We start from the raw sequence: 25,970 nt of genomic DNA, 5'->3' as shown, positions 1-25,970 counted from the left end.
GAGGGAGCGGAGGGGTTCCCAGCTCGGGGTGCAGCACCCACAGCGGGGTGCTCTCGGTGCCCCTGGGTTTGGAAGAGCCACGGGCTCGACTGCAGCAGCGCTTGAAATGGTCCCCAGTTTTGTGCGGTGCAGGAATCCAGTGGTGGAGGGGAAAAATGAAGCTTTTCTGAGTGTTTTTTTATTTTTTTTTGGCCTGCTGAGCTCAGGCAGGTGGGAGGTGCCCCAAGCCGTGGCGCTACCGGGCACAGGGACAGGGAGCAGGGCCGGCTGCCCCTCCAGCCCTGCTCCTCCCCAGCCCCGCAGAAGGAAGCTTTGCTCCCATCCCTCCGCTCATGAGCGGAGATGAGAATAATAGCGCTCATCAAATATGCATGGGGTGGCGGCAGCCGGCAGCTGCCGTGCAGCAAATATGGTCCTGCGGGTGCCGGCGGGGTGACGGTCCCCGGAGGAGAGAGGCCAAGAGGGTGACACCGGCAGCGCCGGGGCTCCGGGCAGCACCCAGCCGGCCTTGGCAGCATGCGGGCCACCTAGGCTACCCAGGTGAGTGGCCACGGGTGCCCCAGCTGGGCTCGCAGAGGCTGCGAGGGCTTGGCCAAGGCGCTTGGGAGGGACGTTTGTGCGCGCTGTGATCTCCAGTGCCGCGGCTGCAGCTCCTCCAGCTCATGGCACGAGGCGGTTTGACACCTCTGGTTGTCCCTGCTGTCTGCTCCCGTCCCTTAATCCCCCTGGCCTCGCCTTCCCCACAGTCACTGTGTTCCTGCTGCCCCCCAAAGCACAGCTTCCTCCCCAAAATACCCCATCCTTCTCCATGAGCGTCTGTCCCCTCCCTCCTACCGCTTCCCCCCCCCCCCCCCCCCAGTTTCCTTTACCTTGGGGATGTTTTACCCCAGGAAACCTGCCTGGCCCAGCACTGAGTTCTGCCACCCTGGTCTCAGTGCCGTGGTCGAGGTGATGGCATGGGGCCATGAGCCGGGGGGTTTGGGCGCACACCAGCTGATTTAGCACGGGGAGCACCGCCGGCCCCTCGCTGCCCTGCCCTGCCTGCACCCAGGCTCCTGGAGGGTGGCAGGGACGGAGGTAAGGACGATGCAGGGCGCTGGGAAGGAGGACGGGGCTGCACGGTAGGGTGGAGTCAGGACCTGCAGCAGCCTCCCCACAGCCCTGGTGCGCTTTGCTTGCAGCTCCCTGGGTGAATCCAGCAGCTCGGAGGGATGGGGTCGGGGCTGTGGTGGTGGCACGGGGGGGCTGGCACTGGCTGTGCCACACCCAGGCTTTGTTCTGTGCGCCTGTGCCGGGAGGAGGGATGGGGCAGGGCAGGGCAGTTCCTGGGTGAAACCATGCAGTGGGTGCTGCTGGTCATTGGGTTCATGCTGCTGCTGCCCCTCGTCCCCTGGGTGTCCCCAAACACCCCATGCGAGGGGCTGGAGCGGTGCCACCCCGGCCTGCACAGCACCAGCCATCGAATTCACACCGCTGCTGCTTAAACTTTGATGAATCCGCAGCGGCAGGAATCCAGGGCTGGCATTAACATTTGATGCGGTCACCCCGCGGCTCGGGCACGTGCGTGTGTGGGTGCACCGCTGCGGGGCACACGTGTGCGGGACGCAAGGTGCACGCTCTGCGGGGTGCCCCCGTGCTGCATGCAGCCCCTGTGTCCCAGGGGCTCCTTCTTCCCCCTGCTTTCCAGAGCTCGTTTTGAGGCCGGGGTCCTGCTCCGTGGCTCCCCGTTGGTCAGGGTCCCACGGGGAGGTGGCAGGGTCTGGTTTTGGGGCGGCGGCGGTGCCTTGTGCTGATATGGGTACAGGTGGTGGTGTTTGTGCTTACCCAGGTGCTCGGGGATGGATGAGGGGTTCTGGGTTGGGGTCAGCAGCGGGGGCTTGGGGCATCCTTCCCAGGGCACGGAGCTGGCCGTGCTGGGAGTTCAGACCCTGCAGCATCCCACCATGATCCGGGGGGGCTGCGGGGATGGTCCTGAGGGTCCCAGCAGGATGCTCCCCGCATGGGACCCAGCGCTCCCCGCGGGGGCGTTTCTCACCTTCCCTCTCGCTTCTTCGGAAAAGTCTCCGGGCAGGAGCGGCGCGTCCCCTGCATTATTCATGGCGCCACGAGCCCCGGAGCTTGGGTTACAGCCGGCAGCCCCGCGGCGAGCACCTCGCAGCCGGACTCGCGGGGCGCCGCGGGAGGCAGGCGGCAGCTCCCGCTGTCCCCGCGCCGCCGTCCCCGCGCCATGCCCAGCCGGGAGCCCCCGCGGGCGGCCACGGGAGCCACACACGGGCACGTGCCCTGCCGAGACCGGGAGCAGGTAAATACCCCTCCCCGGGGCGGGGGCCGCCTCGTGCCGGCGGCGTGGGGCATCACCGGGGCCGGAGCGGGTGCGAGAGCCGGAGCATGAGCGCCCGCCACCGCCGGGATGGTCGGCAAGAAGGGGGAGGCCAAAAAGGAGGCGGATGGCAAGGGCAAGGGGGGCAAAGGGAAAGGGAAGGATGGCAAGAAGGGCAAGAAGGAGGCGCTCGAGGAGGCGGAGGAGACGTCGGACACGGAGCTGCTGAAGGCGGAGGAGAGCGAGGAGCCCGAGGTGGTGGAGGAGGAGAAGGAAGAGGAGGAGGTCGCTGCGGAGGAGCCCAAGAAGGCGAAAGGGAAGGAGAAGAAGGGGGTGCTCAAGGCGGTGGTGGCCAAGAAGCCGGGCCGGGGGAAGAAGGTGCAGCTGGAGCCGGAGGAGGGGGAAGGCGAGAGCGATGTCGCGCCGGCCAAGAACCTCAAGGGCACCTCCAAGCTGGTGATGGGGCTGGCGGCTGACAACACCAAGAAGAAGAAAGGGGCCAAGGGCGCAGAGGCCAAGGGCCAGACGAAAGCATCCACCGCGGCGGCTGGCCCGGCCGAAGAGGAGGAGGTGGCGGCGGAGGCACCGAAGGCCCGGGCGAAGCGAGGCCTCCGCAGCACCTCCAAGCTCTTCATGGGCTTCAAGAAGCTGGGGCTGCGGCGGCCCAAGAAGGGGCAGTTCAAGAACACGTCCCGCTTCTTCTGGGGGCTGCAGAAGCACAGCACCAAGAGGAAGAAGAAGAAGAAGAACAAGGCCGTGCTCAAGTCCACCTCCAACCTCATGGTGCGCTTCAAGCACGTGGGCAAGAAGAGGAAGGAGGCGGACGCCGCCACCGCTGCCGCCGCCACCGCTGCCACCGCCGCCACCTCCCCGCCGGCAAAACCATCCTTCCTGCTGCTGCGCCGGGCAGGGCAGGCGGCCGAGGACGGCGCGTCCCTCTTCCGCCGGCGCCCGGAAAGGAAATTCAAGCCCCGGGCGCAGGTGCTGAGCAAGGCGGCCGCCGCCACGGGCTGGCTGGCCAGGAAGCTGCTCTCACGGCGCGGGCGGCTGGCGGGGGGCGGCCGGGCGGCCGACACGGCCTGGCTGTCCCGCATCGGTGCCAAGAAGCTGCCGTTCCCCGCGGAAGACGAGATCCTCAGGCACCGAGCCAACATGAGGCGGCTCCCGGCCGGCAGCGGGCCGGCGGCTCCCGGCGCAGCACGGCACGGCCAGGAGCGGCTCGGCAGCATGGCGCGGCGCCCTTCACGGCGGCGATCGCAGCGTACGCCTGCAGAGACGCCGGTGCCGCGCTATGGGTGGGCACGGGAGGAGCAGGATGGGGCCTACGGGCGTCGGCACGGGTACGCCAAGGAGGTGCAGGATGGGGCCTATGGCCGCCGGCTGAGCTACGCCAAGGAGGAGGAAGATGGAGCCTACGGCCGCCGACGTGGCTATGCTGAGGAGGAGGATGGGCCCTATGGCCTCCAGCACGGTTATGCTGAGGAGGAAGAGGAGGAGGAAGGCTACATCCAGTCACCAACCCCAGCCTACCCGGCGGGGTATGGCTTTGAGGACGTGGTGCCCAGCCGTTACGTCGAGTACCCTGGCTACGAGGCGGAGGAGGAGTACGGTTTCTATGGGGGGGGCTGGGATGAGGACGAGCCATTGGAGCACCCCTATGGCTACGCAGAGGACGAGGACTACGAGCCGTACGGTGACAGGACCCCGCTCCGCCTCCACGACCCTTATGGCAGCGACCTGGAGTACGGCGAGGAGGCAGCGGGGCCCTTCGGCTACGCGAGGGACCCATACGAGGACTTCGGGGATGCAGGCGCTGGGGGGTACATGGGGAATGAGTACCCCGAACACCGCATCCAGTACAGCGAGGGCGGGTGGGCACCGCACGCCCAGTCCTCCTGCAACCCCTACGCCCTGCCCCTGGACGAGATCGCCGAGGCCGAGGAGCCGGAGGAGTGGGAGGAGGAGGAGAGGGATTATCCTTTCTCCATCCTCAGCACCTCCTCCCTCAAGGGCATGCGGGACACGCTGTCCTCCAAGCTCTCCCTCAACAGGAAATTCAGGCTCTTCCCCCGGCCTCAGGTCAAGATTTTCGGCAGGGACCGCCTGGACATCTCCCTCCCGCCGTCCCCGCACCGCGACGAGGATGACTACGATGAGTACGAGCCGCCGCCGGCTGCCGTTGGCCCCGCGGGACGCCGGGGGGGCCGGGTCTCAGCGGCGCGGGCGTGCGGGAGCCCGCTGGGGCAGTTCCTGCAGCGCTCCCTCTTGCAGCCCCAGCCCCTCCTCCAGCCCCCTGGCCGCCCACCTCGGGGTGCAGGAGCCCCCCGAGACCGTGGGGCCCCCCAGCCTTCCTACAGGCGCTTCAGCCGCAGGCTGGCGGAGATGGAGAGCTCTGGGTCGGTGCGGGCAGGGGGCGGCCGGGACCCCCCGCCCCGAGATGCTCCCTCCAGGGACCCCTCCCCACCAGGGGGGCCATGGGGACAGCCCCCTCCCCGGGAACCAGGGGTTTTGCGGCCGCCCTCGCTCCGTAACCCCTTTGCAAACCCTGGGGGCTCCCCACCACCAGCCCGGCAGCACCCTGGCAGCGTGTGGGGCGAGGGCGTGCGGCGCTCCCCATCCCTCGGCGCCAGCTTCCGCCGGCTCAGCCCCGAGCCCCCTGCCGCGCCACGGGCACCCCCAAACACTGCGATGTCGGCCCCAGGGTCACGACGTTTGGGGGTGCCCATGGAGGGGTCAGGGAGGTCCCTGTCCCCACGGCCATCACGGCGGAGCAGCCCCCCCGGGGTGACAGCCCCCGGACGGCTCCCCCAAGCCTGGACCCGGCAGCCTGAGCCCCCCACCAAGGCCGTGAAGCCGCTGATGAGGACCCCCTTCCTCCCACCATCCTCACGCCCTGGCAGCCGCCGACTCGGCCCCCCCAGCCCCTCCTGGGATGAGGGACCCAGCATGGAGCTGCCCCCCTGGCAGGGCACCCCCCCGCCGCCCAGCCCTGCGCCTGGGCCCCCCAAATCTTTCCTCCAGCGCATCGGGCAGCCCCTGGCCGGCATGGCCCCGCAGTCACAGCCAGCAAGGCCATCTCCTACTGAAACGGGGGGCCGCAGCCTGTCCCCGGGAAGGATCCGGCACATGGGGCAGTCCCTGGCATCGCTGCTGGTGGGGAGCATGGCCCCCACCCAAGCCCCCCCATCCCCACCTCCTGCTCGCCGTCCCCTGTCCCGCTCGCCCTCCCCGCCGAGGCGCGCATCCCGGTGGGATGGGGGCACCCCCAGATCTCCAAGCCCTACCGCGCGGTGCCCGCTCCCCCCCTCCACCCACAGCACCCGCCGCAGCCCCTCGCCCCGCGGCCGTGCCCCGGGCTCTCCGTCCGCCCTCCGCCGCAGCACGCGTGCCCCCGAGCCTCCGGAGAGCGAGGCTGTGGCCGGGGAGGACGGCGCGGGGCGCTACGCCGTGGTGACGCCGCAGATCCAGAGGCTGGGCTCCTTCCGGAGGGCGTCCCGCATGTACAAGCAGCACTGGTCCAAGCAGCACGTTGTGCGGGTGCGGGAGATGCCCGACGCCTGGACGGCCGAGCAGGGCTACCCCCGGCGCCCCGCCGAGCGCGGCCGGCAGCGGGCGAGCCAGCGGGGAGCCAACATCGCCCGGTACCTGAGCCAGCGCTCGCCGGCGGGCGGCTGGAGGGACAGGAACCCCTGGGCAGACGGGTACCTGGGCACCAAGCAGCCCTGGCGCAGCAAGGTAATGCCGGCGGTGGGGTGCCGGGGCGAGCGCGGGGTGGTCTGGAGCGGAGATCCCCATGGGATGGAGCTGGTGGGTGAGTGGGCATCGTGTCTGGCCCTAGCCACCGGCCACCCGCTCACCCGCCGGGAAGGGAAAGCGTGGTGTGAGGGTTTTGGGGAGCACGGAGCAGGCAGAGCTGGGGGGGTGAGCTGGTGTGGGTGTTAGGGGGTCCTGCTGGATGGGGGACGGTGACTGCACGGCCCCCTCTGTGCAGGGGACACCTGACTCCTGCTGGCTGCAGCCCACATATGTAAATGCTGAGACCCGATCCGCGGGCTGGGGCGGGAGAGGTTTCGTTAGCAGGCGGCACGGTGACCCCGGTAGGTGTCCTCTTTCCTGCCCGCTGCCAGCCGGGCTCTGCCAATCCTCCATGGCACGGCCACGGCACCGGGCATAGCCATGGGGAGCAGCCCTTGGCCCCCACAGCTCAGCCACCTCCCTCCATCGTTTCCCCCAGAGGTGCCGGCCCGCTCGCAGGTTTCCATCGCCTGTCCCTCTGCTTGCAGCCCCCGTGGGGACTTTGGGTGAACGGTGTGGGTGCTGCGGTGAGGGCAGCACAGCTGCCTCCTGTTCCCACCTGCCCGCGGGGAGCAGGACCGGGGCTCCCCAGGAACAGTTCCTGGGACAGTCCCAAGTGACGCCTTCCTGGCCGCTTGTCCCAATTTCCAGCACCGTTCTTCTCCATCGATGCGTGATGCTCTTGTCATTGGGACCCACTTTGGCACCATGGGGTGCTTGCATGGGGTCCCTGTGCTCGCTGCTGTTGGGCTCCCCAGTTTGAGATCACAGATGGCGGTCTTGGGTCGGTCAAAATGACCCAGGTGGGACGTGGTGGAGGGGGCAGCAGTGCCCTGATGGCCCCGCGTGGTTGCTCCGTGCAGATGCAGTCGCTGTGCAGCCTGCCCATCGTGCGCTACCAGGAGCCGCAGGAGGAGGACGGGCTGGAGGACCTGACCCAGCTGGAGTGAGTGCCCCGGCCCCAGGGGCTGTGGGTGGCAGGGGCATGTTTGGGGGCAAGCAGCACGTCCTGTGCCCCCCCTGCGCCCCGTAACGCAGCCTCTGCCCGCACCAGGGACCTGCAGGAAGCTGCGGTGCTGAGCAACATCCGGACGCGGTTCGAGCGCCAGCTCGTCTACGTAAGGACAGGGCCGCAGGCGTCCCCCGAGGCTGCGGGGGCTCAAGGGGTGTTTGCCCTCCCAGTGGCGCAGCCCCAGACCTCGTTGTCCCGCAGACGTACATCGGCAGCATCCTGGTGTCGGTGAACCCCTACCGGCTGTACAACATCTACGGGACGGAGCAGGTGCTGCAGTACGAGGGCAGGGCGCTGGGCGAGAACCCCCCGTGAGTATCGGGGTGCCAGCCGTCACCCACCCCGGGTCCTACAGGAGCTCCCAGGCCATGGGGACCACTGGAGGTCCCAGTGATGCGGTGCCACACGCCCCAAATGTGCTTCCCCCCCCCCCCCCCCTCCTCCAGGCACCTCTTTGCGATTGCGAACGTCGCCTACTCTAAAGTGATGGATGCCAAACACAACCAGTGTATCGTCATCAGGTGAGAGGGGCCGGCCCCAAACAGCCCCTAATTAGCACCACCCTGATTGCGCAGGGTGCTGGCGCAAGCCCGGCCCAGCCCCGGGGCCGATGGGGTGCCTCCGGGCACGGTGAGGGTGCGCGGGGTGGGCGCACAGCGGGTGCCTCCGCTCTGCTTTTCAGCGGGGAGAGCGGCTCGGGGAAGACCGAGGCCACCAAGCTGATCCTGCGCTACCTGGCAGCCGTCAGCCAGAAGCGCAGCACTGCACAGCAGGTGGGTGCTGCCCACCCGGGCACGTCCCCATCCCTGTCCCCCGACCCCTCGCTGCTCTCCTCTCCACCATCTCCACCGCTCTCTCCTTGTCCCCACGCTGCCACCCGGACCACGGCAGATAGAGGTACCGGGGGGGACGTGGGCTGGGCTGGCTCAAGGGGGGGCTGAGCGTCGTGGTGGCACCGCTGCCACCTCGCCCCAGCTGCACGGGGACAGCGGGGATGGGGACCGGGAGCGGTGTGCATGCACGTGCCTGGGATCGTTGCAGTGTCCCCCATCCCTACGCAGCCTGGTGGCGTCGCACGCCTTGAATTTGGGTGTGCAAAGCTGGTGGCACAGCAGGAGGGTTCGGCACAGTGGGTCCCTGCTGGGGGGACAGCCTGTGGCCGTGGCGCCTTGGGGTGTCCGGGCCGTGGGCTCACCCCGGGCTCTCCCTCTTGGCCACGGGCAGATCCTGGAGGCGACCCCCTTGCTGGAATCCTTCGGCAATGCCAAAACTGTGAGGAACGACAATTCCAGCAGGTTTGGGAAGTTTGTGGAAATCTTTCTGGAGGAGTAAGTAACGCCCAGCCCCCGCCCCGCATCCTCCTCTCCCAGGGGGGGCCCCGTCCCAGCCCTGCTCCTGGGGTGCCCCTGCCCGCTACCCGTCACGGCTGGGTGGGACGCACGTGGGGATGTTTTAGGGGCCGAAGAGCGGAAGGGGCACAGATGATGCTGCCTGAAGTCACGCAGCACTTGCTGCCCCCTGCCCACAGCACCGGGGGGGATACAGGGGTGCCGTGCCCAGGGTGGGTTTGTGGGTCCCCGCAGCCCCTCATGGGGGATGCCTGATGTCCCTCAGGAGTGCAGCAGCTCCATCCCTCACCCGGGATCCCAGCTCAGATCCCTCTCCCTGCCCACCCATCCCTGCTGGGGGGGGGGGGGGTACCTGGGGACCGGGGTGACCCCCACGTGCGCCGGGGGGAGCTGGGGTGGGCGCGGAGCCACCCCGCAGCCCCCAGTTTCCAGCTGGGTTCCCACTCTCGCCCCTGCAGTGGTTTGATCTGCGGTGCCATCACCTCTCAGTACCTGCTGGAGAAGTCCCGCGTGGTCTTCCAGGTGGGCGGCGGGGGGGGCTCTGCCTGTGCCCCCCCCCAGCTCTGCCCGCGTCACCCCCATCACAGCTCGGCTCTCTGCTCCGCAGGCCAAGAGCGAGCGCAACTACCACATCTTCTACGAGATGCTGGCGGGGCTGCCCGCCCAGCAGCGGCAGCGCTACTGCCTGCAGGGCGCCGAGACCTACTACTACCTGAACCAGGTTGTGCGCCCCCCGCCTTGCCCACCCCCGGCCCCTTTCTGAGGGTTTCGGGGTGTCCCCCTGCGTCCCGGCCCCCCCAGGTTTGGGGGTGGGATGCTGATGGCATCGGGGGGGCCCGTGGCAGGGTGGGAACTGCGAGATCCCCGGCAAGGACGACGCGGAGGATTTCCGACGGCTGCTCAGCACCATGGAGGTGCTGGGCTTCAGCGTGGACGAGCAGAACAGCATCTTCCGCATCCTCTCCTCCGTCCTCCACCTGGGCAATGTCTACTTCGAAAAATACGAGGTACAAGCCCCAGCCCCAAACTGCCCTCTTTCGGCCCGGTTTGGGGTGCAGAGGAGGGGACCGTGGCGTCACCCCCGTCCCGCAGACGGACTGCCAGGAGATCGCCACGGTGGTGAGCGCCACGGAGATCCGGACGGTGGCGGAGCTGCTGCAGATCTCCCCCGAGGGGCTGCAGAAAGCCATCACCTTCAAGGTGACGGTGAGTGCGCGGGGGGGCAGGCGTGGGACCCCTCCTGTCCGAGCGGTGCTGGACCCCAGTGGGTCCAGAACCACGGCCGTGGTGGCTGAAAGCTCTGCCACACCGATGGCTTCGTGTGCCACCAACCAGGAAACGCTGCGGGAGAAGATTTTTACCCCGCTGACTGTCGAAAGCGCTGTGGATGCCAGGTGAGGTGAAGGGGGTCTGGGCTGCGGGGGGACGGGGATGGCAGGGTGAGGTGAAGGGGACGGGGATGGCACAGGGGACAGGGGCTGGAAAAGGGGCTGCTCACATCCCGGTGGTGTGGGTTTGGTGCTGGGCACCCAACCTGCGGCCCCGGCACCCCTGCAGGGTGCTGCGAGGGGGCAGCAGGTGGCCGGGGTGCCCTGTGCCAGCGCTCTGCTCGCCCACCCGGCGCAGGGATGCCATCGCCAAGACCCTGTACGCCCTGCTCTTCGGCTGGCTCACCGACCGCATCAACAAGCTGGTGTACCCGCGGCGGGACGCCCTCTCCATCGCCATCCTGGACATCTACGGCTTCGAGGTGGGGTTTGGCCCCGCCACGTCCTCCCTCTCCCCCCAGTTCACCACGGCTCCTGCGTGGTCCCATGAGCCACGACCCCCTTTTTTTTTTTTTTTTTTGGTAGGATCTCAACTTCAACAGCTTCGAGCAGCTGTGCATCAACTACGCCAACGAGTACCTGCAATTCTTCTTCAACAAGATCGTCTTCCAGGAGGAGCAGGTGGGAAGGGGAGAGGAGTTGGGGTCTGCCCTTCCCTGGCCACCTTTTGGTGTCACCGTGGAGCTGGGGACTTTGGGGTGTCCGAGCACCCGCCCCGTAGCACGGGGCTCAGCGTGCGGCCGGCATCGCAGGAGGAGTACCTGCGGGAGCAGATCGAGTGGAAGGAAATCCCCTTCAGCGACAACCAGCCCTGCATCGACCTCATCTCCCAAAAACCCTACGGCATCCTCCGCATCCTGGACGACCAGAGCTGCTTCCCCCAGGTGAGGCGCTGCCCGGAGCCGAGGCAGCGAGGACGGGGTGTCACCGTGCCCGGGTGAGCGCACCCCTCTCTGCCAGTGGGGAAACTGAGGCACAGAGCAGCAGGTGCCCATGAGCTGCAACGACAGAGCAGAGAGCTGGGGCTGGCTGGTTCCTAAATCTGGCTGGAAGCGATCTTCCCAGCTTGCAGCCCGCTTAGGGGTGAATTTCTCCCGTTTTTGGGTGGGGGGGGTCATCGCTTCGGGTGCATCCCAGGGGTGCCGCGGAGCCTCACCCCGTGCCGTCCCCAGGCCACGGACCACACTTTCCTGCAGAAGTGTCACTACCACCACGGCACCAACCCGCTGTACACCAAGCCGAAGATGCCGCTGCCCGAGTTCACCATCAAGCACTATGCGGGGAAGGTGACCTACCAGGTGCGGGGCGCCCAGCCCGGGCCTTTGGGGGGTGGGTTAAATACGGGAGGGTCATGGGGCTGATCCTGCAGTGGGGGATGAGGAACAGCTCTGAAGGGCTGGCTGGGGGCTGGGATCAGCCCCCTACCTTCAGGGTCCTGGCCTTGAGCTCCTCGTCCCCCTGCCGTGCTCCTCACCGCGAGGTCTTGCTCTGTGCCAGGTGCACAAGTTTTTGGATAAGAACTACGACCAGGTCCGCCAGGACGTGCTGGACCTGTTCCTCAGCAGCAGGACCAAGGTAGGGCCCTGCCCAACCTCGGGGCTGTGCGGTGACGGGGCAGGGGGACATCGGTCCGTGCTGCTTTTATGTCCCCAAGCATTCGTCCCCATGGCTCAGGAAACCAGGGGACCCGTAGCAGAGGATGCCACTGGCTCGGCCCCATGCCCTTTTCCCATGGGGTTCCCCAGGCTTTGCCCCCCCTCCATCAACGCATTCCCCCTCTTGGGGTTCCTCTGTCTCAAAAACCCAGCGGCCTTTCCAAGAAGGGGGCTCGGGGGGTGCTGTGCCACCACGGCCACCTTCCTCCTCCGTAACCCTTCCCGTCCCTCCAAGGTGGTGGCCAACCTCTTCTTCGGCCATGCCCAGGTGCTGGCCCGGCAGAGGAGCCTGGTCAGGAGGAGCAGCACCAGGACGCGGCGTTACAAGGCTCCCACCGTGGCCGCCCGCTTCCAGCAGTCGCTGCTCGACCTGGTGGAGAAGATGGAGAGGTCGGGGCGGGCAGGACGTGCCCTGGTGGCAGGGCTGGCTTTGTCCCCCGTGCCCTGTGGCTCATGTCGTCCCTCCAATGCAGGTGCAACCCCTTCTTCGTGCGCTGCCTCAAACCCAACAACAAGAAAGTGAGAGCTGGCCCTGGCAGCGCAGTGGGCGCGTGGTGGCACCGGGGTCCCCACGTCCCCCTTCCCCTCGCCGGTTTGGGTTTGCTCGTGTGGCTTCACCCCCTCGTTCCCCAGGAGCCGGGGCTCTTTGAGGCCGACGTGGTCAGCAGCCAGCTGCGGTACTCGGGCATCCTGGAGACCATCCGCATCCGCAAGGAGGGCTTCCCCATCCGCATCCCCTTCCTCGTCTTCATCGACAGGTGCCGGGGGTGTGCTCGGGGTGGTGGCTCGGAGCTTGTCAATTTGGGGAGGGTCTGTGGCAGCATCCCCAGCTTGGCTGTGGCAGAGGGAGGTGTCCCTTGAGTTGAGAGTGTCACGGGCTCGCCCAGGTACCGCTGCCTGGTCGACATGTGGTCCAACGTGGTTCCCAACGGGGCCAACTGCGTGGAGATGCTGAGGAACCTCTGCCCTGTCAGCCCCAGCATGTACTACGTCGGCGTCACCAAGGTACCCACCCCCAAAAGGCCGCCAGGGTGTTGGGGTGCTCCCGTCCCCGTGGTGCCCCGAGGGAAGGCAGCCGAATCGGGGGCCTCACGGCATTGCTCCCCCCCAGCTCTTCCTGAAGGAGCAGCTGTACCAGGCGCTGGAGAGCAAGCGAGCCCGTGCGCACCACCTGGCCGCGCTCACGCTGCAGCGCTACGCCCGCACCTTCTTCATCAAGCGGCGCTTCCGCTCGCTGCGCCGCAAGATCGTCCTGCTGCAGAGCCGGGCGCGCGGCTACCTGGCCAGGTGGGGGCCTGGGGGACACCGGGGTGGGTGGGGGGGGACCCAGCAGGTGGCACGGGGCGACAGCGGTGCCCTCCCGCAGGCAGCGGTACCGGCGCATGAGGCACACGCTCATCAAGTTCAGGTCGCTGGTGCACATCTACGTGAACCGCCGGCGGTACCTCAAGGTGAGGTGGGCGACGGCACGGCACGGGGGGGGTCGCCACGGGATCCTGAGCCCCCCCAGATCTGCAGGGCAGTGCCTGGTGGGTGATGGCACCCCAAGGGGGTCCCGTGCCGCTGGGTCTCCCGCTCAGCGCGGTGTCCCCGCTTGCAGAGGAAGGAGGACGCCCGCCGGCGGGCGGAGGAGGAGAAAGAGAGGATGAAGCAGGTAACGGGGCGAGGGTGTGTGCAGCGCTGGCAGGAGCGTGTGTGTGCAACGTGTGTGCAACATGTGTGCAATGCTGTCGTGCCCTCGTCCATGCCATGCGTTCACCCGTCGCTGTGGCATCTGGGGTGAGGAGCAGCGCGGTGAGTGCGTGCCATCCCTGTGCTCACGGCAGGAGCTGACGAGGAGGGAGGTGGTGGACGTGACGCACCTGGAGATCCCTGCAGAGCTGATGGGGCTGCTGGAGGCCGCGGCGGGTGAGTGGGGCCGGCACGGCTCCCAGTTGGGCCACCCTCGTCCCCATCCGTGGGGTGCGGGTGCCGGAGCTGCCGGCTGTGCCGTAGCCGCCCGGGAGGTGAACGCCGGCTGCGTGGTCCTGGTGCCGCCCCCGGCGCTGCAGCCCGACTCCCAGCTCACCCTCCCGCTCGACATCAACGACTACCCCATGGCCAAGTACGTGCGGGGCCACTTCCAGGTAAGGGTGGCACCGGCAGCCCGGCGGCGGGCACCTGCCCTGGTGGGCGAGGGGCTCGTGGGGTTCCTCGGCGCCCTGGACGCGGTGGAGTGGTTTGGTTTGGGGTCCCCGCATGCGGCTCAGTGGTGCCATGGGGCATGAGAGGGGCCGGCTGCGGGGTGGCTGCGGTGCTGCGCGGGGCTGGAGGCAGCCTCCTGCCCGCCCGCCCTCCCTGTGGGTTCCTGTCGTCTCCAGGGGCCGGGGGGACCCCTCTGAGGTTATCGCAGAGACCCGCCGAGCCCTCCTGGACGCCCGACGCGGGGCAGATCTGGAACCGCCTCGGGCGCTGCTGCTCCGCGGGGCCAGGAGACCAGGTCGCCTTGCTCCCGGGCCCCCATCCCTGGCCCTGGCTGCTTTGCGCCCTTCCTCCTCCTCTTCCTCCTCTCCCCCTATTTTGGCTGTGTGTTTCCAAGTCTCCGGGATCCCCAACAGCAGTTCCGGGGCCGGATCCCCCTCTCAGCCTCACGGCGGTGCCAGCCCCATCCTGTCCCCAAGCCCTATAGCTTCCATCCACGACGCTCAGCACCATGGGTCTGTGCCTCCCATCGTGTCCCGGGTGGCAGTGGCAGGGTCCCCGGAGGCCGGGTAGCCACGGGTGCGGGTGTCGCTGCAGGAGCCGGCTTTTGGGATGCTGACAGCCCCACTGGCAGCTCCGCTCACCCGGCTGGACGAGGAGCTGTGCCACGAGGCGCTTGGCCTCTTCAAGCTGGTAGGTGGGACGGCGTGGGCTGCGGCACCACGAGGAGGAGGCGGGATGGGAGAAAGAAGCCAGACGGCCGCCCCGCTCTGCCCCTGCCGTCCCCGCCGCAGATCCTGCGCTTCATGGGCGACCCGGGGCTGGGCGGCTCGCAGGAGACCCTCTTTGGCAACTACATCGTGCAGAAGGGGCTGGCGGCGCCGGGGCTGCGGGACGAGCTGCTGGCACAAGCCGCCAACCAGGTCTGGCGCAACACCAACGTCAACAACGAGGAGCGGGGCTGGCTGCTGCTGGCCGCCTGCCTCAGCGCCTTCCCCCCCTCGGCCGCCTTCGACAAGTACCTGCTCAAGTGAGCCGGGGACGGGGGCTCACTGGGACCCCGGGGATTGGCGTGCTAGGGTGTCTGGGTCTGGGAGGTGGGGGGGGGGGCAGCCCCCAGATCTGCAGGGTCCCATTTGGACAGCCTGCCACGTGTGCCCGGTGGCACTGCTGTGTCCCTCCAGCGTCCTACCGGTGCCCTCAGGACCTTCCTGGTGCGTGTGCCCAAGGATGCTGCTCGCATCTGGGGGTGCCTTGAGGTCCCCCCACGGTCCCTTAGGGCCAAACTGTCACAGGTGCCTGGGGCCACCACCGGGCAGCCCCTCAGCGTCCCCCCTTCCCCGTAGGTTTGTCTCCGACTACGCCTTCGCCGGCTACAAGCCGGTGTGCCAGCGCAAGCTGATGCACGCCATGGCTAGGTCCCAGCTGGGCGCCGCGGCTGCCCGCGCCTACCCGCCCTCGCTGCTGGAGTGGACGGCGAACCGGCGGCAAGCCAGCATGGCGCTGCAGCTCTTCTGCTTCAACGGTGCGGGGCCGCACGGGGACGGGGCTCGGAGGGGGTCCCGGCGTGGCCAACCACTGGGGTCTCCGGCAGGAGGGGAGCTGGGGACGCGCTCACCGCCTGTCCCTCCCCAGGCGACACGTTCTCCTGCCCCGTGCACTCCTGGAGCACCGGCGAGGACCTGGCCGGGGATGTCCTGAAGCACAGGTACCCGGTGGCTCAGCACCCAGCGGGGCGAACGCAGCACCCAGCATCACCCCGAGCCATTTCGGGTAACCCCAAGCCGTAGGGTGCCCAGCTCGTGGGCACGGTGCCCCCGCAGAGCTGGGGCAGCACCACCAGCGGTCTGCTGTTGGCAGGGGGCTGGCAGAGGGCTGGCGTGGCTGGTCCGTGGCCATGAAGGTGGGCACCCAGTGGGCCGAGCTGGCCGGCCACGACTATGTCCTGGACCTCGTCTCCGACCTGGAGCTGCTGCAGGGCTTCCCCAAGCAGAAGTCGTGCTTCCTCATCGCCTGGGAGGGCGCGGGGAGCCGCGGCCGTGCCAGCCAGGTGTAGGTACCCGGCACGGGGCACCGGCAGCAGGGCTGGATCGGTGCTGCAGGGTCGTGGGTTGGGGCCGGGGGGTCTCGAGTTAAGCAAACGCCCCCTCCCCGCAGGGCGCAGGGGCACGGTGGCGTGGATTTGGACGAAGTGCCTCCTCCTCCGGCCGTCAGAGCGCCCACGCTGCCCTCGCTGGCGGAGGCAGAGGGGTACCAGCCGCACGGTACGGCACCCCCAGCACCATCCTGCTCCCCCGGCCCTGAGCTGCCTGTGGGGCCGTGCCCGTTGCAGGGCCGGGGTCTCATCCTGCACCCTGCCTGCCAGACTCCGACTTCGGGGAGCCGCGCACCCAGAAGGGCTTGGACCGGTACCTGGACAGCCTCTTCGACCCGGTGCTGTCCTACGGCAACGGGGTGAGCGCTGCGCCCCCCTGCCTGAGGCACAGGGGGGCTGGGGGCGTGGGGCATGGAACAGGCTCTGCCCAGGGGGCTCTGCCTCATTTTCCCCCCCGATGCTGATCCCCAGGAGCTGGAGAAGCCGGCTGTCCTCGTGCAGAGGATGAAGGGAGGAGGTGGCACAGGAGGAGGGGACGGCGGGGGTGATGCCAAGCAGACCAGACCCGCTGTGCCTGCGGAGCCGCGGCAGCCGAGGGGTGAGCTCCAGGGTCTGTCCCTGGCTCCGTGCCTCAGTTTCCCCACCCGATCCCCAGCCCCTCGGCTCGGGGACACCTTGGGACCCCGCAGCCCTCAGTGCCAGGCTGGCCCAGCTCTCCCCTTTGCCTTCACAGCTGCGGAGCCAGCCCCGGCCCTGCAGCGCTGGGCGGACCCCCACCCATCAGGACCCCCGGTCAGTGGGGCAGGACTGGGAGGGGCTGGGACTGCTGGGGACACTGGGGGACAATGGGGACAGGATCCAGGTCCTCACGGCGTGACTGTCCTTGCAGGGCAGAGCAGCAGAGGTGTCACCCACCCGTGGCCCCCAGCCCAGGCCCTACCTGCAGAAAGCCGGTAAGGGGTGCCCGGGCTGGGCTCCTCGGCTTGTGCCACCGAGGGGACAGGGTGCCCGAGCCAGAGCTTGTCCCCACAGCGCCCACAGGCCGGCAGTGGGACGGCGAGCCGGTGCGGCACTCCCGGCTCAACTCGGAGCACTTCCCGCGGCCCACGCACAACATCCGAAACATCATCCGGCAGTGCCAGCCCACCCCGCGCGGCACCCAGCCCGCCAGGTACCCCCGGCCCCGCAGCGAGCCACGGGGCTGCCAGCCACATCCCCCGGCCCCATTGCCCCAGGGTTGGGGTTTGGGCGACGTTGGGATTTGGGCGATGTTGGGGTTTGGGCGATGTTGGGGCTTGGGTGATGCTGAGGTTTGGGTGATCCCGGGGTTTGGGTGATCCCGGGGTTTGGGTGATCCCGGGGTTTGGGTGATGCTGGGGTTTGGGTGATCCCGGGGTTTGGGTGATCCCGGGGTTTGGGTGATCCTGGGGTTTGGGTGATCCCAGGGTTTGGGTGATCCCGGGGTTTGGGTGATCCTGGGGTTTGGGTGATCCCGGGGTTTGGGTGACGCTGGGGTTTGGGTGATGCTGGGGTTTGGGTGATGCTGGGGTTTGGGTGACGCTGGGGTTTGGGTGACGCTGGGGTTTGGGTGATGCTGGGTTTTGGGTTACTCTGGGGTGCTGTCTCCGCAGCAAGCTCTTTGGGAAGAAGCAGGACCCCCACGAGGAAGCCATGCAGATCCTGAAGGAGCAGCTCTCGGCAGCCCAGGTGCCCGCGGCCGTGGTAGGGACGGGGCCACCCCCGGGTCCCCCGTACCGGGCTGGGGCTGCCGCCAGCCCTGACCACAGCCCGCTCGCCGCCCCGCAGGGGCCCACGGAGGCGGTGGCCACGGTGAAACCGGTCACGGGTTGCGGGTACCAGCCGCGAGCACCGACGGGGAGACCGGCAGCCACCCGGCCCCCAGGTATCACTGGGGGGGGGTCGGGGCAGAGGGGGCATCTCCTCCTCCCCGATAGCACCGGGTGACGGCTGATGGGGCTGGGTATGGGTCCAGCTCTGCGGCATCCTCACGGGATAGCTGCCGTGCCCGGCTAAACCCTCTCTGCCCCCCCCGTGCCTCAGTTTCCCCTGGTGGAGAGGGGCTGCCGGTGCCCCCCCGGGGACACGCAGGGCTTTCCCACCCTTTGCAGTCTCCGTGTCACGGGAGCTCCCGTCCGAGGCGCAGCAGGTCCAGACCCAGCTCCACCGCAGCTGCAGCGAGGACTTCTACACCTACCGCAACGTGCCGTGGAAAATGTACATCCGCAAGGAGGTGCGGGGCCGGGGCTGGAGGGAGGGCTGGGGGGGGGACAGTCTGCTCCGTGGGGCACGGGGACAGGGCAGGGGGACGTGGCACGGGCAGCAGCATCTGCTCCGTGTCCCTTCTGTGCCAGGACAAGGCTGGTGTCAGAGGGGTGCGTGGATAGAGGGGGTTTTCTGTGCTGCTGTCCCTCCCGGCAGGTTTTCTACCCCAAGGACAGCTGCAACAACCCGCTGCTGCTGGACCTCATCTTCCGGCAGGTGAGGCGCTGAGCCAGCCCCGCACCCCCATCTACAGCCCCACTGAGCCTCCTGTGGCCCATCCGAGGGCAGGGGAGAGCCCTGGGGGGGATGGGGGGTCACATTACTCCCCGTGCTCCTCACCCCTCGCCCAGATCTTCACCGACACGCTCTCCGACACCTGCATCCGCATCAGCCCCGAGGAGCGGCTCCGCATGAAGTCCCTCTTCGGTAACGCCGCGCCCCAAGCCTGCTGCTCCCGGGGGGTGGATCACAATAGGGGGGCTCCCACCTGGCCGCTCCGGTACCCGTCCCCATCTCCTGGGGATGCTCAGCTCCCCATCGCCGTCCCGCTGGGCTGGAAAAGGGGTCGAGCAGCCCCGCTCCCACCACAAAACCCACGTCCGGATCCTCCTGGGAGCGGGGGGATGCTCACTTTGCCGTATTCCTCTCCGCAGCCCAAAACAAGCTGGACTCCTTCAGCCCGGTGGCCACCGAGAGCGTCAAGAAGGAGATCGTGGCTGCCGCACGGGACGGCTGCGAGGTGTATTTCTCACGTCTCTTCCCCGCCACGGTGAGGACTGAGCCACAGGGCAGAGCGGTGGCATCCCCGTGCCCTGTCTGACGTGGCCATCCCAACCCATCCCATCCTATCCCAACCCAACCCAACCCATCCCATCCCAACCCAACCCATCCCATCCCAACCCAACCCAACCCAACCCAACCCAACCCATCCCATCCCATCCCGCCCCACAGGGCAGCGTGGGCACAGGGGTGCAGATCCTGGCCGTGTCCCACGCCGGCATCAAGCTGCTGCGGCTGGTGAAGGGCACCAACGTGCCCGGGGAGCAGCTGCGGGTGCTGCGGGCGTACAGGTAGGGGCGAGCAGGCAGCACGGCCCCGCACGGCTCCTGGGGTGGGGTGGGTGCCGCGGGTGCTTCACCCTGCCCTCGCCCTGCTCCAGCTATGCCGACGTGCTCTTCGTGACCACCCCGTCCAGGAACATGCTGGAGTTCAACCTGAGCAGCGAGAAGCTCATCCTCTTCTCCCCCAAGGCCCCGCAGGTCAAGGCCATGGTGGACCAGTTCATCACGGAGCTCAGGAAGGTGGGGGGCACCTCCCGGGGCTGGGGTGGGCAGCAGGGGACAGCCGGCAGCACGGCTTGGTGGGGTTGGCACCCTGGGGTGGCTCTGAGGCTGGGGGTGCTTGAAGCCCTTGTGCATGGGTGTGCATGAATTTCCTCGGGTGTGCATGGATTTCCTTGGGTCTGCATGAATTTCCATGGGTCTGCATGAATTTCCTCGGGTGTGCACGAATTTCCATGGGTGTTCATGCACCCCCATGGGCGTGCACGCATGCGAGGGCTGTGCCAGCCCCTCCGTGTCCCCAGGACTCCCAGTACGTGGTGGCCGTCAGGAACTACAGCCCGGAGGACGGCGCCCAGCTCAGCTTCCACAAGGGGGACATCATCCACCTGCAGCCGCTGGAGCGCCCCGAGCCAGGTGAGCGGCCCCCAAATCCCCGCACCCATAGCCCTGCGCCCTGCCGTGGGGGTCCCTCGGGAGAGCCACCCCCTCTTGCACGGCTTCACCATCACCCGCTGCCCTTCGCAAGCCCAGGGGGTCCCATCCTGACATCGCCGGGGTCTCCCCCGGCACCACCACGCTGCTCTGCCCGGTGTCAAAACGGCCTCGTTTGGGGACACGAGGGTGGCAGGTCCCCGTGACGCCCCTGTCCTTGTCCCTGTCCCCTCCTCCCCAGACCACTACTACGGCTGCGTGGTCCGCAAGAAGGTGATGTACCTGGAGGAGCTGAAGATGGGCACCCAGGATTTTGGTGGGTGGCTCTGGGGTGCTGGGGTGTCCCCACGCGTGTCCCCAGCGTGTGTGCTGCTGCCCTGGCCCATGCCCTGTCCCGGGGCCGGATCCCCCTTCTGCTGCCCCACGGCTGGCTGGTTCGGGCTCTTTCTGGCACCAACCCAAAGCAGGGCCACATCCCTGCATCCGATGGGGTCCGTGTCCCCTCTCCTGTGTCCTTTCCCTTGATCACCACCAAACCGTGGCCGTTTCCAGCCAAAAACCACATCCAGACCCCCCACACACACCTGGGGAGGGCTCACGGGTGCCGCGCGGGGCAGGGGCTGTGCGGGGGTGACCCCCGGGGCCATCCCCACCCCTCTGCCCGGTGCAGGGTGGAAGTTCGGGGCCATCCACGGCAGGTCGGGGCTCTTCCCGGCCGAGTACGTCCAGCCCGTCGCGGCCCCTGACTTCGTCCACTTGCCGGCGGAGAGGAAAGAGGAGCCCCGGGACAAGCAGGGCAGGGTGGCAGCCTCGGGGGCCGTGGCCGTGGCCGTGGCTTCCACCGCCGTGGCCCGGGAGCTGGACCGCAGAACCGAGGTGGGTGCTGCCCCGGGGCCGTCACCCCGCGCGGTGCTGGCCGTGCCCTGCACCCACAGCCCCTCTCTGCAGGTGTCTCCTGCCTTCCCCGGGGGTCCGGAGGGTGATGGAGGTGACCAGCTTGGGGACATCGTGGGGACCTGCCCCATGCTGGCCTTTGCCAGGCGGTATTTCCGCGCGGCGCGGTGCGGGACCACGTGAGTGCCGGGGTGGGGGCACCCCATGGTGGGGACCCCCGTGTTGGGGACACCCGTGCCCAGCCGCTCCCCTCATCCCTCTTTCTCCTAGGGAGTCCTGTGGGATGAAGGGTAAAAAGGAAGGGCCCGACGGGATGGAGATGCTGAGGTTCACCAAGGTGCGGGGGAAGCGCCAGGGTGCAGCGTGCCACCCTGTGCCTGGGGTGTCCCTTGCCACGCCGTCACCCGTGGGTCCTCCCGAGGTCCTGCCATGCTCAGGAGCTCCCCGAGTGCCACCCCGATGCCCATCCCACCCCTCCGGCTGCTCCTCTCCCCGCCAGGTCCCCATCCAGGAATCGCTCATCGAGTTCACGGACGGCAGCATCAGCAAGCTGGCCACCGAGGCTTTCCAGGGTAGGCACGGCCACCCGCCCCAACCCCCTGTCCCCATGGGACCCCCCCGTCCTTGGAGAAGGGTCGGGACGAGCAGACGGGGTGGCCCAAGCTGTTGTGGCTCCTCCAGCCTCATCGCCCCCCCCCCGCAGCAATTTGGGAGGCTGGGGCGTTTGTCACACGGAGGGGAGCACGTCCCCAGGGAAGGGACGGGGCGAGCTGTGTCACCGTGTGCCTTTGTTGCCCCCAGCCGTGATGAAGTTCATGGGCGACCACCCTCCGAGGGGGCAAACGGAGCTGGACATCGTCTGCACCATCCTCAAGGTAAACCCCGTGCCGGGGGTGGTGGCAGCGGGGCCGTCCCCGGCCGCGGAGCGAGCTGTGCCTCTCCCCTAGCTGTGCGCGGAGCACGAGGTCCTGCGGGACGAGGTGTACTGCCAGATTGTCAAGCAGGTCACCGGCAACACCAGCTCCAAGCCGTGAGTCCCCGTAGCCGTGCTGGGCTAGGACAGCAGAGCCGGGCTGGCGATGGGGACCGCTGTGTCCCTGGCCATGCCGAGCCACCCTGGTGCCAGGGGGACACCCAGGGGCTGGGGGTGCCACCACTGCCGCCCGCACCCAGCCGTGCCGGGCTGGTCCCCAGGGCTGCGGGTGCTGTTACAGCTGCCGAGGGCACCCCTCGCTCTGCCCCGGGGGGCTCAGCCCCGGCTCTTCCCTGCAGGGACAGCTGCCAGAAGGGCTGGAGGCTGCTCTACATCCTCACCGCCTACTACAAGTGCTCCGAGGTGCTCAGGCCCTTCCTCCTGGCTTTCCTGCAGGGTGCCAGCGGGCGCCCGGAGCTCCCTTTCCACGGTAGGGGCTGCGCCCACCCCGGGAACCTTTAGGGGAGCCAGGAAGGGCCGATGTCACGGCTCAGCCCCATCCTGCCGGGCTCTGTCCTGGTGCCTGCGGGGTGCCGCAGAGCCGGTGTGCCCCGTGCGCCCGGGCCTGCCGCCGCCACGCCGGTCCCCATTTCCCCCAGGGATCTCCAAAGCCTGCGAGCAAAACCTGCGGAAAACCCTGCAGTTCGGCGGCCGCAGCCTGTTCCCCAGCAGCATGGAGCTCAAAGCCATGGTGGTGAGGCCGGGTGCCCACAGGCAGGGCTTCAGCTCCCCCCCCCAAGGTTTGGGATGACCTTGATGTGCTCAGGAGCCCCCCATGGCCACTGCCACGGGGCCGAGCTGATGGCACCATGGGGCACGGTCCTTTGTGGGGATGTTCCTTAGGGGAGCGCTTTGGGGGTGCCCTGAGCTTTTAGGGGGTCAGCACGGCTCGCTACGGCCGGATGGGCAAGACCCAGGACGGTCCCCATGGGATGTCCTGGTGGTTTGGGGTGCTCTTTGGGGTCTCGCCGCGAGAAAAGCACCCCGTGTCCCCGTACAGGCTGGGCGCAGCGCCAAGCGCCAGCTCTTCCTCCTGCCCGGCGGCATCGAGCGGCACCTCAAGATCAAGACGTGCTCGGTGAGTCGGGGGGCACGAGGGGCTCGGCGGCACCCGGCGTGGGCACCCCGAGGCCGCGGTGGGCTGGGGGACTTGGTGCTCTGGGAAAAAAGGGGGTCCCTGGAGGTCAGTTCCCCGGGGAGCTGCGCGGGGTGAGCCCCCGGGCACCATCCCAGCCGCGCGTCCCCCTGCCCCAGGTGGCTCAGGACGTGATAGAGGAGCTGTGCTGCGAGATGGGGCTGCAGCGCCCGGAGGCTTTCGACGAGTACATCCTCTTCGTGGTCGCCGACAGAGGTGAGGGGCTGCCGGCCGTGCCCCCCGGGCGGGTGCCCGACGGGGACACCGCAGCCACGCTGAGGCTGCCGGGGCCCGCGCAGGGCAGAACGTGCGGCCGCTGACCCGCCGCGAATACATCCTGGACGTGGCCACCGAGACGGAGCGCCTGGACGCCAGCTACACCTTCTGGTGCCGCCGTGTGGTCTGGAGCCAGCCCCTCAAGTTCGACAACGAGCTCTACGTCACCGTGCACTACAACCAGGTCCGGCCGCGCCGCGGGGCTCCCTGCCCCGGCTATTTCCCATCCCCAAGGTGGTCACACCGTGTCATGTCCCCCCCCCCGCCCCGTTCCAGGTGCTCCCCGACTACCTCAAGGGGCTGTTCGCTGTCCTGCCGCCTTCGAGGCTGGGAGAGCAGCACTTCCAGCAGGTGGCCAAGCTGGCCGCCCTCCAGCACCGCGCCAAGGACGGCCACCGCCTCCCCACCGCGTACGGACGGATGCGCGCGGGCACGGCCGGGAGCTCACGTCCCGCGGGGACCCCGGGGAGCCGCTGGCCAGAGCTGGCCCCGTCCTCCGTGTGCCCGCAGGAGGGAGGTGCAGGACTACGTCCCCCCGCAGCTCTTCCACCTGCTGACGGCCCAGTCCTGGCTCCACATGGTGACCCAGCACACGCAGCAAGCCCAGGCGCTCAGCGCCCACCAGGCCAGGGCGCAGTTCCTGGGTGAGCGGGACGGGGACGGGGACGGGATGCCAGCCGGAGGCTCCTCCGCGGGCCTTTCGGGACCTCCACGGAGCCCCCGTCCTCCGCCCCGCAGGGCTGCTGAGCGCCTACCCCATGTTCGGCTCGTCCTTCTTCTACATCCAGAGCTGCAGCAACAACGCCATCGCCTCACCCTGCATCCTGGCCGTCAACCAGAACGGCCTCAACTTCCTCAGCAAGGACACCCACGTAGGTGTGGGGTTTGGGGGGGGGGGTGATGCAGACAGAGGGGGGTCCCCGCGTCCCCATCCCCTGCAGCCCTAATCCGGGCTGGCACAGAGCTGCGGCGCTGCCATCCCTCTCCCAGCACGATGGGGACCTCTAAACATTTGGCACCCCAACCCTTGCTCCTCCTGCACCCGCTGGCTCCCCGGGGACTCGGGTGCCCCAGGCAGCGGGGAGCAAAGTGGGGGACCTCGGGGCCACCTCCCCTCTTGTGTCGTGTCCCCGTCCCCCCCCCCCCCCAAAATTCCCTTCCCCCAGGAGCCGGTGGCCAAATTCTCGCTGAAGGAGATCCAGGCGACGCGGACGCGGCGGCCGACGGCCGGCTCCAGCTACCCCTACGTGGAGATCACGGTGGGGGAGCTGCTGGCGCAGGGCGTCACCCAGCTGCAGCTGGAGCAGGTAGGGGCACCCCGGGGACACCCCCGGGTGTGTGCGTGTGTGGGGGATGACGACACGGCCGATATGGGGGTGTCCCCGCGTGCCCCACGGCCGTGTCCCCCCCCCCGCCCGCCCGCAGGGCCTGGAGCTGTGCCGCGTGGTGGCCGCGCACGTGGAGAGGCTGCTGGGCGCGCGGGAGAAGAGGCTGACGCTGCCGCCCAGCGAGATCACGCTGCTCTGAGCCGCCCCGCCGGATGGTCCCGGGGGGGCTTGAGGGGTTTGGGGTGGAGGGGGGGGGTCCCCGAGGCTGATGACCCCCCCCCCCCCCCCACCTCCCCCCGTTGTCCCCCTCCGTGGGCTGTGACCCCCAAGGATTTCATACAAGGCCACCACGCTCGGACCGCCTGTGTCTGTGCTCTGTGCTGCGCTCGCTGACACTGGGGGTGCTGAATGCGGACCCCTTGGCCCCCCTCAGCCCCCCCTTATTCCTTCCAGCCCCCCCTGAACCCCCCTAATCCCCCTTCAGCCCCCCTGAGCCCTCCCTAATCCCCTCAGCCCCTCCTGATCCCCCTTCCCCCAGGCCCCCAGGCCCCTATCAAACCCCCTGACCCCCCCCCCAGCTCCTCTCAGCCCCCCCCAGCCACCCTCCCCCCCTGATGCCCCCCAGCCCCCCTGAGCCCACCCAATCCCCCTCCAGCCCCCCCATTCCCTCCCCAGTCCCCCCAAACCCCCTCAGCCCCTCCTGTTGCCCCTTCCCCTTGCTCCCCCTCAGCCCCTCTCAGACCCCCGATCCCCCCCCAGGTCCTCCCCAGCCCCCCCCAATCCCCCCAATCTCCCCCTAATCCCCCTCACAATCCCCCCCAGCTCCCCCTAATCCCCTCGATCCCCCCCCGACCCTCCTCAGCCCCCTGGTCCCCCCAATCCCCCTGATGCCCCTCTGAGCCCCCCCAGGTCCTCCCCCGCCCCCCTCAGCCCCCCTGATTCCCCCTAATCCCCCCAGAATCTCCCCCTAATCCCCCCTCCAGTTCCCCCTAATCCCCCGATCCCCCCCAACTCTCCTCAGTGCCCCCCAATCCCCCTGATCCACCCTTCAGCCCCCCCAGTCCCCCCTCATCCCCCCCAGGTCCTCCCCAGACCCCCCCAATTCCCCCTAATCCCCCCCAATCCCCCCCAATTCCCCCTAATCCCCCCCTAATCCCCCGATTCCCCCTAATCCCCCCACTCCCCCCCACCCCTCCTCAGCCCCCCAGTCCCCCCGATCCCCCCCTCGCCCCTCCAGTTCCCCCTAACCCCCCCTGCTCCCCCCCCAGCCCCAGCCCTGCCTCAGTTTCCCCTCCCTCCCTCCCCCCCCCCTCAGGGGGCGGGCGCTCCCCTCAGGCACCTCCGCGGCCACCCCAACCCCCTCACCCCCCCCCCCATCCCTCCCCTCCTCCGTGCCCGCGAGGCCCCCTCCCGCGCCGCCCAATCACCCTCCGCCTCTCCCCTCTCCCTCCCTCCCCCCCGCCGCCTCGCGGCCAATCGCCTCCCACCCCTCGGCGCGGGGGCGGGGCGGCGCGCGAAGCCGCGTCGGCGTGAGGGCGGAAGAAGGGCGGAGCCTGCGGCAGGCAGGCAGGGAGCGGCGGGGAGGGAAGGAAGGGGGACGGCGGCGTCGTTGGCCGCGCGTGCGCATGCGC

At 68.9% G+C, this 25,970-nt stretch overlaps 1 protein-coding gene across 1 annotated transcript; it reads left to right on the top strand.

Moving 5' to 3' along the window:
* Positions 1–770: 770 nt before the first annotated feature.
* Positions 771–24,592, top strand: MYO15A (myosin XVA). Its single transcript, XM_066977689.1, has 63 exons — positions 771–6,055; positions 6,979–7,061; positions 7,170–7,233; positions 7,329–7,438; positions 7,574–7,648; positions 7,810–7,900; positions 8,352–8,455; positions 8,935–8,998; positions 9,084–9,197; positions 9,322–9,483; positions 9,569–9,682; positions 9,812–9,870; positions 10,103–10,226; positions 10,330–10,425; positions 10,557–10,688; positions 10,977–11,102; positions 11,302–11,379; positions 11,695–11,849; positions 11,933–11,978; positions 12,093–12,217; positions 12,347–12,464; positions 12,571–12,746; positions 12,826–12,910; positions 13,060–13,113; positions 13,286–13,367; positions 13,455–13,585; positions 14,238–14,333; positions 14,435–14,670; positions 14,987–15,165; positions 15,276–15,348; positions 15,501–15,692; positions 15,798–15,904; positions 16,006–16,094; positions 16,207–16,333; positions 16,469–16,527; positions 16,625–16,688; positions 16,768–16,906; positions 17,367–17,457; positions 17,542–17,638; positions 17,865–17,986; positions 18,175–18,234; positions 18,369–18,444; positions 18,672–18,787; positions 18,970–19,088; positions 19,178–19,319; positions 19,604–19,715; positions 19,975–20,049; positions 20,404–20,609; positions 20,682–20,806; positions 20,898–20,964; positions 21,127–21,199; positions 21,429–21,502; positions 21,575–21,657; positions 21,900–22,030; positions 22,200–22,294; positions 22,601–22,678; positions 22,855–22,951; positions 23,035–23,195; positions 23,288–23,421; positions 23,522–23,655; positions 23,750–23,883; positions 24,178–24,318; positions 24,437–24,592. Exons 1-63 carry the CDS (start codon positions 2,411–2,413, stop codon positions 24,536–24,538), a joined length of 10,419 nt encoding a protein of 3,472 aa, XP_066833790.1. The 5' UTR covers positions 771–2,410; the 3' UTR covers positions 24,539–24,592.
* The last annotated feature ends 1,378 nt before the right edge of the window (positions 24,593–25,970 follow it).

Source organism: Anser cygnoides, chromosome 15 (genome assembly GCF_040182565.1).
Source record: "Anser cygnoides isolate HZ-2024a breed goose chromosome 15, Taihu_goose_T2T_genome, whole genome shotgun sequence".
NCBI lineage: Eukaryota > Metazoa > Chordata > Aves > Anseriformes > Anatidae > Anser > Anser cygnoides.
This window is presented reverse-complemented; position numbering and strand designations above follow the sequence as displayed.

Coding starts and splice junctions, on each gene's coding strand:
- MYO15A (XM_066977689.1), top strand. CDS start 2,411: ATGGTCGGCAAGAAGGGGGAGGCCAAAAAGGAGGCGGATGGCAAGGGC. Junction 6,056..6,978: donor AGCAGCCCTGGCGCAGCAAG/GTAATGCCGGCG, acceptor TGCTCCGTGCAG/ATGCAGTCGCTGTGCAGCCT. Junction 11,103..11,301: donor CGGGGAAGGTGACCTACCAG/GTGCGGGGCGCC, acceptor GCTCTGTGCCAG/GTGCACAAGTTTTTGGATAA.